Source organism: Brugia malayi, assembly GCF_000002995.4.
Source record: "Brugia malayi strain FR3 genome assembly, contig: Bm_v4_Chr4_scaffold_001, whole genome shotgun sequence".
Classification (NCBI taxonomy): Eukaryota; Metazoa; Nematoda; class Chromadorea; order Rhabditida; family Onchocercidae; genus Brugia; species Brugia malayi.
The window spans coordinates 4628625-4642652 of record NW_025062478.1 but is presented as its reverse complement, the minus strand read 5'-3'; the positions used below and the strand labels follow the sequence as shown (position 1 = coordinate 4642652).

The following is a 14028-nucleotide window of genomic DNA, read 5'->3' as shown; positions in this document are numbered from 1 at the left end:
TTAGCTATTTCTTTATTTATAATATCTTTTATTCTTTTATTTCATTATTTCATTTATATCTTTTATTCTCTTTTATTTTTTTATTCTTTTATTTTTATCTTTTATTTCATTCATCACTTCTCAGATTAATTCTCAAAGTTTTTCATTTGAAATCTTCATAGGTCTTTTTTCGCAAAGTTAAAAAATGTTTGATTGAAATCTAGAAAAAAGACACAGTACTACTTATTCGATATCTTTCAATCAATTTAAAAAAAAGGGGTCAAAAAAGCTGTCATTAACAAGATTCCGATGATATTATGAAATTCGTACGAATCGTTAATGATTAAGTTTAATCCAAGAAAAAAAAACTTCAACGATTGGCAAAACAATATGACAAGTGAAAAATCTTTCTTTCACTTTTTCCTCCTCCGCTCCGACAACCTATCAGATCAAAATGATTCCATTTCGTAATGAATGGAGATGAATCATTATTTGTTGATTAGGTGATCTTGCCTGAGAATTTCACCTGTGGACATCTCATACGATGAATTTACTTGTTACTTTTGTTGTTGTTGTTGTTGTTGTGTTGTTCCAGTCTATGTCTCTTTCATAATCGGATCGTACCATTTAGGGAATAGGCCATTTATTCGCTTCATATATCTCATTCAGCCATTTGAAATGAAAATTCGAATGAATAGAGTTGAAATGCAGCAAAGTGATGCAAAATGTCAACATCCATACTAATTACAAATTAGAATGATCTGTCAAATCTGTCCTCCAAACTGAGAAACATTAAGAAAATTATTCACCAAACTTTCTATGATAATTGCTAACAATAATGTTAATCCATTTTGAAAGTGAAATAAGTTTTATTTTAAATAATAAACAACGATTAAATTTCATAATTATTATAATTGTTCCCTCATACTTTCTTTAAATTCTAATTTCTACTCTTTTTTTTTTGTCATTTATATTCATTATATTTACTGTTCCCTCTAAAATGAAATGGAGCACTTTTTACAATTCACAACAATTATCTAAAAAATTAAATTAATCATTGTTTGCCCTTTTTTTTGATTTGTTAGGAAAACAATGAAATTTCGAACTAAATCAAATCAAATAAATTTTTACAAAAACTTCATTAGAAATCGTAATAGTAAGCTGATTACGATCAAAAAAAAGAAAGAAAAGCAAAAAGTGAAGAAAAAAAGTTATTTATTTTAATGTTTGCTGCAAAAGCCGCCATTTCTTTTTGATAGGCAATCACTTCACACTGTTCTTTGTGTCCATAATTTTTAACTTTTTTCTAATATATTACAACGAACGAACGATCAACCAATAATCATTCCTTCTCATTTTGTCGCTATAATCAACTAAATACACCACACACACATACACACACACACACACAGACAGACACTTACTAATAGTATTATTCAGTGGAGCATTAACGATTTCTTTTTGTTGTTAGTCATTTAAGAAATAATTTTTATAACAGAACTTAGAAATATTGGGTAATAAAAGAAAGATGCAATTCTTTTTCAAGTTTATTTCATTTTTTTTAAAGGTTTCTAATATTTTACTTATTTTTTAGAGTTAACGAAATAATATTTCGTAAGTGAATGATTACGTTGCACTATCTCGTATTCACTTTCTATCATTTATATATTATTGGTTGTATAATAGTCAATTTATAAAGTATTAAAAAATATTATATTAACATACTGTGAATAGGTTTTATGAATTCTTAGTTAATGAACTAATTTAATTTAGTATAAATTGCAAGTGAAAATATAGCCAAGATTATGTGCTTGAAATATTCTCATAGAGAAAATTGAGAAGAAATAAATGTAAATGCAATAGTATTTGTTCAACAAGAGAAACATTAGTTTGTAAAAATAATCTAAATCAAATTTCAATTATAATTATTCAATCACTGAACATATTCATCTCCATTTAGTCACATCAAATTAAAGCCTATACTTTGTTGCATAATGAGAACATTCGAATATCGTTCGAAATAAGAATAAATTAACTGTTACACTTGTTTTTTTTTCTAACTAATTATGAGATCATTTTCGGTTCTACGATAATTCAAAAAAAAAAATTCGAAAAGAAAAGAGTAATCACTGATAGAATTTGCGTGATCATTTCTGAACCAATATTCCTTCCTATTATATTACTGTCCTCTTTTATATCTAATTTTGAAGTAATCTGAGCAGTAAATATTTCTACAAGTATAAAAGAAATTTTCAAAAATATAGATTGCAAGAATGATTCAAATCAATTTTGCCAACTATTTTTCTATTCCATTGTGCAGAGTTAAAAATAATTCATAAATGTAAAAAACTATCTTTTTCTAATAACTCCCACATCTTCCCGCATCATATCTTTTGATCTAGCACTGAACATTGAAGTTTCATCAAACAATTCAGTATTTTTAAAATAAAAGGTTCTAACTTCAATGACTTTTCGCCTCATAAAATGTCAAAAATATAAATGAACTTTATCCTTCATGCTCATTAATCTCATTATAAACACCTGCTACAGTTTGCTGTAAGTATGATAAAGTAAGCTTTGAAGTAATCCGATAATTGTATGAATAATTTGGAATGTATTGTTCTCAAAGGTAACACTAAGCTCATAGTCTCGTATAATTTACTTCTATACAATGAAGTATTAATTGTTCAGGAAATAGAGGTTACCGGTCATAACTATATCACAATTGAATTGTTTTTCTTTTCATTTCATAAATCATAACAATTCAGTGTTCTTTTCACCTTCCTCATTCCAAAGTCCAGATGACCTTTAGTGGTGCTAAAATGAGTGACCAAATTAATAAGCAAAGCTTATAGTACTATTTAACTAGTAGTTAATGGAATTAATAACTGTTGCTTAGAATGATATTCCATCGAATATGCCAAATTGCTATTTTAGCATATGTTCAAATACATTTGATCTATTAGTCTAAATAAAGAAGGAAACAGCTTGTACTACATAGGATCATTTTACAGTAAATGTAGTAAGTGAATGGCAATAAGCTTTTCTATTCAATCAAATTACTTAGGCTTAAATGATAATAATCAGATTGTTATTTGAACCTTAAATCGTTTTTATTACATCCTTCCAATTAACTGTTGTAACTTTAATTATGATTCCCTTATTAAATTTTAGTCCCTATAATTATTGACAGATTGTTTTCATCCATTGTAAAATGAAGTGATAACCGGCAATTACATAATTCGAAAAAGTGCATTAAACTAAGAGAGTAAAATAATGTAGAAACGAATATTAAAGCTAATCTTTTCATCTCCCATACAAACAATTTTTGTTACATTTATGCAATTTCACTTTTCTAGATTTTACTGAAAAGCAATCAATTTTTTCTTATTAAGATACGTTTTTTTTTTTATGTCCTTTAAAATAAGTAAAAATTGTGAACTATCATTCATCTAGAAAATTACCAATATTCAGTTGTCACAACTGTCGTCACAATCCATCCGTCCAGTTGATGCCGTTTGCGCATTTTATCCATCAGTGGCAATTTGTTTATTCTTTTAGAATGGAAAATAGGATGGATGAATCATCAGCTACCGTGACAAAAACTCAAATATGTCTGTGTTTAAAATAGCTGATAGTGTGTCCATTTCCTTCCATGCTGCAAAATATTCCTAATGGGTGCAAAGGGGATACAAATGTCATTTATGCAAAATTTAAGATAATGAAGAAAAAGACATGAAGATGCAACAAGCTACATTCTTGCTCTTGCTGTTAATGTATCGATGACATCACTCACAACGACAAAACAATCAACTCATCCATATATATTACTAAAAAAGCAGTAATTACAATCTATTCACAGAATACATTCTTTCCTGAAACACCGGACACTACCATTATTATCATAAAAAATGTGCTAAGCTCATAAAAATATGCAAACAAACTGACAAACATACAGAAAAATAATTGAAGTATAACAAATTAGTCAACATTTACAGATGAAAAAATATATGCATAAACCTTCAATGTATGATAAGGATCCGTAATTTTGTATTACAAATTATAGTGGAATACTGCAAATATTAATCTTCGTGAGGGGAAAAAGTAGATAAAATCTCAAACAGATGGTAACATTTGAAGAAGGTAACTGCGGTTATACTAACGGATGTAGAAAACAGTAGAATAAATGAATAAACAAATAAAACAAGGTAAATAGTTTTCTAAATGTTATGGTGCATCACTGCAATGTAATCAAACATGAAATCAAAAGAGAAATAAATGGATAGTTAAAGACAAGTTAGGATAATAAAAACAGAACAAGTAACTGCAGCATGGTTAAAGCAATTGTTATATCGGAAACAGAATTTTTCACTTCTTGACTTCGTCTTTTAAATGCTAATCTGAAACTCTGACAAAATTTTCAAAACGTAAGAATTTTAGGTTTGGAAAATAACAGCAGAACAATGAGCATGTATATCCAACGGTAGTCGAATATAATAAATTCTCGAAGAAAGAGGAACAAAATTTACAACAGAAAACTCGCACTTACTAGAACAAAGACTGATGAATTCAGAGAAATGTAAAAATTTGATAACAATTGAGAAAACAAGATTATGATAATAAGAAGTAAAACTGTGGTAGAATGAGAACGTTGCTTTCGTATAGTTAAACAATACCGACCATTCGTCCAATAGGAATGTTGATAACATACTTCGTGAAACTGGAGAACTGCAATAAAGTTCAATAAATGATTTCTTTTTTAGTTCCTTGAATTCAACGATTCCTTCTTTAGTGGTACTTAGCTACATCTGTTTCGATCCTTCATAATGAGAGAAATAAAAATTTTTCTGAATTTCTAAAATGTACTCTACATAATGTACTGATAATTAAAGTGAGATTCATCACGGTAAAATTCATCATGGTAAACTATATAACAACTAGCAACTATTATCAACAATCGTGAATCCCCCACATTTAACATGCCAATTCAAAGAGAACTTACAAGCAAAGCACTACTTTTTCCCTGATCTTTGTAAACTTTCTGAAATTTAACTTCAAAATTATCAGCTAAACTTCGAAGCTGCTCAGCAATCACCCGGGCATTCCATTCTTCTTGTTTTCCTGCATAAAAAAACTATTCAAAAAACAACCAATAAAACAAAGATTTAATGAAAATATGATTTATTACACTTCAATAAAAGAAATTGAAAAATGAGGAAAAAAGAAAAAAAAAGCAAGTACTACCTTCAAAATTCGTTGTATCCAATTTGCCGGTGATTTTCTCAGACTTAGCTTTACTGCCTCCAAAGCCTATGCCAAGAAAAAAATTTTTCTGAATAACGAACTCATCCTCTTCTTCCCTACAATTTCCCATTCTTATGCAGCCCTGAAATGAGTGAGATTTATTTGACTAAAATGAAGAAAAAAAGTAGAATAAGTAATATCATAGTGAATGAAACTCAATCACTTTCTTTGTTATCTTTTCCCCCTATTTTTGAATCAGATGAAGAGGAATAGGACTATTTATAGATAGTTCATTTGCAACAATCAAGATAAATCAAAAATAAATTGACTTGATAAAGCTTTATATCTATGCAGCATTCCACATGATCACCAAGAGACATAGCAGTGTCACAGGGATAAACTGTTAGGACATGAGAATAGCTCAAATAAGTATTGTCAATAATACCACCAGTGTAATGCATCTGAAAAATAATTCAAAATACAGTAAATTCAAAACTACATCACTAACGAAAAATATTTGAGAAGACGACAAAAAATCATTTTCTAAACATTCTTTCTATTAAACTCTGCATCCTAATTAAAAAAGAAATACAGCAGAATAAATAAGGCTGCTAATATGTTCATATATCATTTTCTCGCTTGCATGAACTGTCTAAATTGTGATCAAACAGTTATATTATTCTATGTGATTTTATCAGCTAATTCAAATCATATTTTAAATTGAATTTTAAAACTATCTTCAAACTACCAACTTTTTTCAAAAAACTTTTTTTATTCTACATCATATTAAACTCTTAATGATACTTTACATCATAAAACTTATTTCTCATTTTTGACAACAGACATGTTCGAGACTAAATCGCTACACATTTGCTATCGACTGATTACTCAAAACAAAAAAAAAAGAAAAACTTTTAATGATGTATTGCAGCATATCTGTTCCCAAGAACGGGAAGTTTATCTATTCATCAGCAAATCTAAATAAATTGATTAATATATATGTGCAAATGTGTGTATGTGCATCTGTTTCTATACTGTATGAAGGGATATCTTTGTAATAATTAAATTATTGTTTACCAACGAATATTATTTTATGGTTAATCTCATATTCCTATAAACCCATTAATTGCTATGCTAAGCTACACTTTCTTAGCTTTCAACTGTTAGCATTTATCATATATAAAAAAGAAGAAATTTTAAAGTGAATTTTAGAGCTGAATAATATAAATATCCAGAAATGCTAACTCAAAACTGATGCTCTGTGAATTTATTAGAAAACATAAAATAGAAAAATTAACTAAAATTAATATTGGTACAAACAGAACAATACGTATGTGTACGGTACAAAATATAGAAAAAAATTTGCGCAGTGCAAAATACTGTTGGTGAAACAGAATAGTACAGCATAGCACAGAGTATAAGTAAAGCTAAATTATTTAAATACTTCTTGTTTTTTGTTATTAAAATTTTTAGAAAAAGTTTTGCATCCATTAACATTGTGAAATCTCTTCCTAAAACAAAATTTTCTCTTTTTTTCTAAAATTTCCAAAACATTTCAATCCAAATCGTTATTTGCACTATTTTCAAATACTTTTTATACTTTGATAAACTCTCAGACTTCCCTGCAAATATTAGCACTTAGTAATTGACAATGAGACAACAGGAAATCCCGGTAGAATGATCCCAAGCACCAAATCCATACAAATAACTTGTACAATCACGCTAAATCGATGACAGTGCACGCATGCATGGGGGCGGGCTTGTTTTTTCGCGCAATTTCACGCTCGTAAGTATAATTCAGTGACAATTTCGCTACGGTATGCAAATCGCTCGTCTCACACCTAAAGGAGACAAAAGCTTTGATGAATTATCATTGTCAAATTATTTGCTATTAAATTGACTTTATTTGGAAAATCCATCATATATTATCTGTTTATTGGTCATAAAATGAACTATTTTTCTTTCCTGAATGGCTGAATTACAAGCTAAGGCACTAAAATTACTTGTTCTTAAAAGATAGAGATTTATCGATAATCTTTTCCTCACACAAAATATATTTGACACTTGTTTACAACGCTGGCAGCTCAATTGTTCCATTGACTTTTTTTTCCTTTTTCTTTCAATAACTTTATTTTCTTATTATGAAGTCAACGAACATTTTTGGAATGAAATAATACCGAAATCTTTGATCCTTTACCTGTTCAGAAACACTGAACAGTACAGTTCATCGCATAATTGTTTCTCTTAGATGTTCAATTTTCATTAACAAAAATGATTTATTAGCCGATGTTATTATAATCAATATCTATGTAATTTGATATTTAAGAAAATAAGAATGCTTGGTAGTTGCAAAATGTTTCAGAATAATTGAAGAAACTGTTTCTTCACAAAGGGTAGAAGATTTGATGCTATTTATAGCACAGGGAAAATGAGGCTTCTCTCATCTTTCCATTGCAATACTCCCAGGTAATTTCCCTAATTATTGAAATAATAGAAACATAAAGTCATTGGATTGAGTCGGTCGGTATCTGAGAAAGCTGTGTCCTCTGTTGTCCTACCCATCTGTCTACCAATTAACAATTAACTATTCTCTGCTAGATGAGATTTCTTCGATAAAGAATGGATTCTCTCACGCTAAATAATAACAAAGATAGCGCTGATCAATTGACCAATCTGATTTACCTGAGGTTAGAGTTAATCGATTTGCTCCCTTAACCTCATATAACTCTAGCTAATTCTAAAGTTTTAAGCTTATTAATTCCTTTTTAAATTGCATCAAATGAATTATATTATATCGAATTTTGATAAATAGTTGTAAAAAGTTGACAAATTCGTTTTTTAAACATTTCTTTTTTCACATCATCTTGCGCAAATTTATTCCTTCTTTAATCAAGCGCTAATATAAGTGACAAGCTTTCAAAGTGACGATATCATTTTCAAATAATGTCATTCTGAAATCTTATGACAACAACTAGTTTATAGTATCTATGAATTAATTCTTTTTTTTTTTCTTTTCAGTTAGGAAGGAAACAAAACCAATAACTGTTCAGATAGCTGTTTCATGAGCTTTGAAAAAAGGCACTATTACACCAATGATGCAAACGAATGGTTATTGGATGAACGATGATAGCAATGGCACTAGGAGATGGCAATTAAATATTTGGAAATTCACTAAATGATCGACATTCGGTCATTTTAATTGAGGACAAACAAAGAAATTATATTTTGCTAACCCACAGAAAAAAACCGATAGGCACATCCGTTAGTCATCACTACTAAAGCATTTTTAAAAAAATCAAATTTGCATAAAATTGCAACAATTTTTTTTTCTTTTTTTGATTGAAAAAGAAAGGGTTTGTTTTTGGAAAAAGGACATAAAGGAAAATTGAAATACACTTTAAAAAATTTCCCTTTTTTTCGAAATTTAATCGATATGTATAACAGAAAAAAGAACGAAATGTAAATTGAATTCAATTTGTGAAAATGAGAAAAAATTTAAATTGTAAAAGGGCAAATATTAGCATTTAATGAGAAATTGTTGGCCAAGCATAAATGATTTTAGTGCTTCTAAATGACCTTATATTAATATTTAATTAGAACTTATTGGCAAAATATAAAGGATTTTAGTGCTTATAAAAGATCATATATTAGCATTTAATATTAACCAAATATAAGGATTTTACAGAAAACTAAATGATCCTAAATTTTCTAATCTTTTACTTTTCTTCCTGCTTTTTCTGTTATATAGAAATTTCTTCACAATTATTTTAGGAATAGAATTAGTTCATTTCGATTAATCTGTATTTATGCATATTTAAAATTAAACTAATTACACTATTTCAGTGTATCAATGCTGTAAATATTAAAAAAGTAAAAAAGAAGTGAAGAAAAGTTTTATATTTTCGAATTATATCTTATTGAGTTGTATTTTTCTTAGCAAATAATTGTGAAGAAATTTCTAACCTTAACAAACTTTTCTCTTACACTATAAAATTTATTACCGAATGAAACTTTAAGTTTTTTTAATTTTCAAAAGTTTTTTCCTTTTTCCCAGAACAAATATCTACTAAAACAGAAATTTATTTAGCAGTTTTTCATTATTGGCTGTAAAAATTGAATTCGAATTCATTTTTCAACTCTTTCACAAAAGCTTTTATAACAAAAAACATTTTAAAAAAGCCGAATTTGTTCATTTCTTTAGAAATTTATTTTCAGTCAATAAATTTTGTAATAAATTAAAAATAGTTTGATCGATGTATTATTAGAACTTCAGCTTCATCCAAAAATGTTAATTCATTTTATGGCTGATGACGATTTTTATAGAAAAAAAGGAATTGTGATTGGCACGATATGGCTCGTGTAGCTTTTCTGTCATAATTTTATTTGCTCTCAAAAAAAAAAAAGACCCAAGAACAAAGTGATTCAAATTGAGTGAGAGAAATTTTAAAATTTATATTCATTTCGGATTTCATTGTTTTCTGTAAAAAAAAAAAAAAAAAAAAAAAACTAAACAAGAATAAATGGATGAGAAATTTAATTGAATTCATAAGCAATTAGATTAATTAAAGCGAAATCTGTAATTCGAAATCAATACTATAATGCCTCAATATTCATAAGTTTTTAGTTTAGGAATCTAAAGCTAACTGTAAATATATTACAATAACTCGATATAAGATTACTTTATTGTCGATACTCTCTGAGACACTATGACATTACTCGAATGAGCATGTAAACTGTTGAAGGTCATCGGAGCAGAGATGGGATAAGGCAAGGAGGCGTCAAATTGTTATAATTCGATGTAGTGGAAAGGAAACAACTCAATTATGGATCGTTGAATCAATTGTTTCGTCGTATTTAGAAGGGTTTGTGCTATTCTTATCTTCTAAATAACTGCTTTATTATACAGGGATAAATTATATGAGATACAACTGAGTACGTCCTCAGAACAACACAATCTACAATTATCTATTCGATAATCGCCTTACTTCAAAGCTTACTTTATCATACTTTGCAAGTACTGTAACAGGTGCTGCACATAGCACAGTATCGTTGCAATAAGGATTAGAGATAGAGATTTCTTGCCATTTTATCCGGCATAAATCTCTGAAATTTGGAAATCTTTCTTCCAACAAATTCATTCATCAATTGATTTAATTTAGCTTTAATTTTACTATTCCCTCATCTATTTATTATTTATTTATTATTACTATTATTAATTATTATCATTATTTTTATTATTTTATTGTTATTGTATTATCATTGTTTTTATTAATATGTTTATTATTAATATTATTGTTACAACAATAACAAAATTAGTGCAAACACTACCTTTACTCCAAGTACTGAAGTTATTCAAATGGTCAGTGAAATTATGATAAGAATAGGATGGCACATTGATAATAATATCGGAATTTCATGATATAAAGTGTCTATTATTTTATTATTGAATATTTAAAATACTTTGAAGTATAATGGTTATTCTTCATTAAGTAAATTTCAAATACGTTTTAACTTTGAAACATTCCATTCTCTGTTTTTCACTTCTTTATTCGTTTTTTATTTTTATTTTACCTTGTAACACCCAATGATTTCATATTAATGTTCTGCTTGGAATATGAAATATTAAAGAAATTGTTTTGAGACTATCATTTTCCTATTGTAATCAAATAAAACAACATTTCTGAAGAGATCCTTTCTATTGTTGTCCAATCCGCATTGCCCTTTGTCCTATTGTCACCTTGTGAATTCAAAGAGTACCAGTGATTATACCAATTGCTATCTATCATTTCATATGTTTCCTAATTAATTTAATTTTGAGATTTTGTTCAATTTAATATTCTCTTGATTTATTTAAGCCTAACAAAGATAGTTATTAGAAGTAGGCAAATTAATGAGTAGCAATATTCTTATTGTATATTGCTTCTTCATTAAAGGATAACAATTTAATATCAAAAGGCAAATCTGTAATTCGAAAGAAAATCCATGCATTTATTGAATTATAACAAAAATGGAAATTAAGATTAAAATTTAAAGATACTGGATTGGAGCATTATTTTACAATAATTTGTAAGTGACTCTCAATGAATATATTTGGATGTGTTAGAGGAATTATCAAAATATATTGAATAATTGAGAAATATTGCTAAGTTTATTAGTGACCAATAGAACTGCGTTCGTAATTCGGACGATGCTAACATTGAATTATTCTTTTTGATGTTATAATGTGTTCCGATAAATATTATTCATCAAAAGTAATTGTTAATGGTTGAAGGAGTATTGTTATTGAAAATTGTACGTATGCCTTATGTCGATAAAAAAAGCACTAAGTTCGACATAGTAAAAAAGAAAAAACCGCCTGAGAGGGTTTTTGAATATAATCAGTTATTAGTTGTATGCCATTATGGCCTTGAATGGAGTTTTTCGCTTCGCAAATTTACTTAATTTGATTAAAAAATGATCAAAATATTGGGTGAAATTAAATGGAATGGTTATGCTATTATAAACATTTTCTGTAAGATAAATTCATATTTAACAGTTCTATTTAGTTCCATTGCACTATTAAAGCTCCGCACTGAATCTTCGAAAGATCATTTATATTATCATTGTTAGTTTCAGTATTCCTGAAATTACAACAGTATTTTGAAATACTAACTGATATGGTTTCTAGAAATTATATATAAATTAACAACAAATATTATATATAGAGAGAATTTTCATATTTCGAGTTTTAATTGATAAATGAATTTGCTTTAAACGATGTCACTTAGAAGTGTGAGCTACTAATCTTACCCAACAATATGTAATTCGATATGAATGCGCAAATGTGAATGGCATTTCTCTTAATTGCTCATCCATCATTTTTCACTGAACGTTTGCGCAGGTGTGAATTTAATTGAGAAAAAAACAAGCTAGAAGGACTTCCTGGATAATTGTCTAGTCTGAAGGTTATTGTCCACTGTTAGCTTAGTTTACATAAGTCTACAGCTTAGTGCAAAAAAATTTTTGCCATTAACCACTTGCACAGAATACCATATGCTTTTTAACTAAGATTATCGTCTTCTCACATAATTATGAAAGGTCAAATGGGTCAGCAAAGGAGCATAGATTAGATTTAATGGTAAACAAATGCTTAAATGGCTTTTAAGATTTCTTCTTTTTTTTTTTTTTTTTGCAATATTTTGCACATTCCACAACTTTCAATTCTAATCTTTTTCTCAACCACACTTTCTCTTTTCCTCGCCCTCTCTCTTTTATACTTTTCTGATGATTGCCACGTGGCGCAACAAATAGTTTCATCGAATTAATTAATCATTGCATAGTGGAAAAACGTAGACAAAGTAATGACTCTAAAGAGTGGTCAGTGTATGGAAGCACTTGCTGGGCACTTGTAAATGATAGTAAAAAAATGCTTTCGGCTTGAGATTATTGAATTCTTTGCAGTTGAATTAATTAAAGTGCCAAAGTTGAATGACCAGGTGTCACTTCACATTACGTCATTTATAGAGCCACTAACTGTAAAATTGAACCTTTCGGCTATTAATACCGTAGTTTTTAGGTTACTACTACTGTGCGCTGTTGTCTTATTCTAGCAAAAAGTCGGAGCTAAACAAATGCTTCAATTTTAACGATACTTTGTTAATTTAAAGGCTCAACCATAGCAAAGTAATGAAATTCGTGAAGAAAACTTTGTTTAACAAAATTTTAAATATTTGTTTATTCAAACAAAATTGCATAGCACCAATTAATACACAAAATAAGTACAAAAATAAATTGATTAATAATTAGTATTGTGTTCGATAATTAAAATGTGATATTAATATGGCCGACTCATTCTATCATACACTTTTCTACCATTCCGCTACTAAACATTATCTGTGACGGTTAGTGTAACATGGAAATATCACGCAGATAGGTACAAGGTAGACACGCAATTCACTTTTTCCTCAAATAGAATCGTTCAAATATTCGTTCCAGTAAAACATTGATGAAATTTTTTGTAATGAATTGGACGAAAGTTGAAAATGACAAACTTCGCAGCTGAAATTTATTTCAGTTTTGACCTAAATTACAAGTGCCAAAACTTCCTGAGTATTAAACGACTCAATGTTCGACCAAAGTTCGCAATTTGAGAGTTAGAAAACGAAATGTTTATTATTTAAAATATAATCATTTAAAATAATCTTTTCAGAATGAAAAAGTGAAGAATTTATGTGAATACGTCAATGGCAATATTTTTTGACAATTTGCGCAATAATTGTAACCGTAAACCTTTAATAGTGATTGGGACTTTATTACAGTGCATTAATATTTGCTTTGTTTACACAAAATCTAATGTGGGATTTATCTAATTTTGAGTGACTCATATTTTTCCTCCATAGAGCAGTTCTTCCCCGAGAGATTATGTAATGAATTCTAACCTGCGACTGCGGCGATGATGGTGCAGGTGTGCATGCAGAGCGTCGTTCTTCCTCACTGTAGTGGTACTCGAACCTGTCAGCCATATCACGCAATTGACGAGCTATTATTGACATGTTGAGTTGCGTTACTAAAATTCAATTCATTTTATGAAACGTAAAGCAGAATTTGAAATCCTTCGAGGAAAGTAACAAACCAGGCGATGTTTGCATTGCAGCATCCATAAATTTCACCTTCCGTTCGTCTTCTGTCGCAGGGATAAATACGGAAATGTGATTGCCTATAGGAACGATTCGTGCAGTATCCGTTACAACTGATTCGATGAAACTTGAAAGTATCGTTGCCGAACACGGAATATACCCTATCGGTGAAGGAAATCTATCGATGAGT

General features: G+C 28.7%; 1 protein-coding gene across 1 annotated transcript; it reads right to left on the bottom strand.

The window, feature by feature from the left end:
* Positions 1 to 4644: 4644 nt before the first annotated feature.
* Positions 4645 to 5684, bottom strand: Bm10620 (Uncharacterized protein; the record flags this gene model as incomplete). Its single annotated transcript, XM_001893989.2, has 4 exons — positions 4645 to 4707; positions 4982 to 5100; positions 5224 to 5365; positions 5553 to 5684. The coding sequence occupies 4 exons, from the start codon at positions 5682 to 5684 to the stop codon at positions 4645 to 4647; spliced, it is 456 nt and encodes a 151-aa protein (XP_001894024.2).
* Positions 5685 to 14028: the final 8344 nt, after the last annotated feature.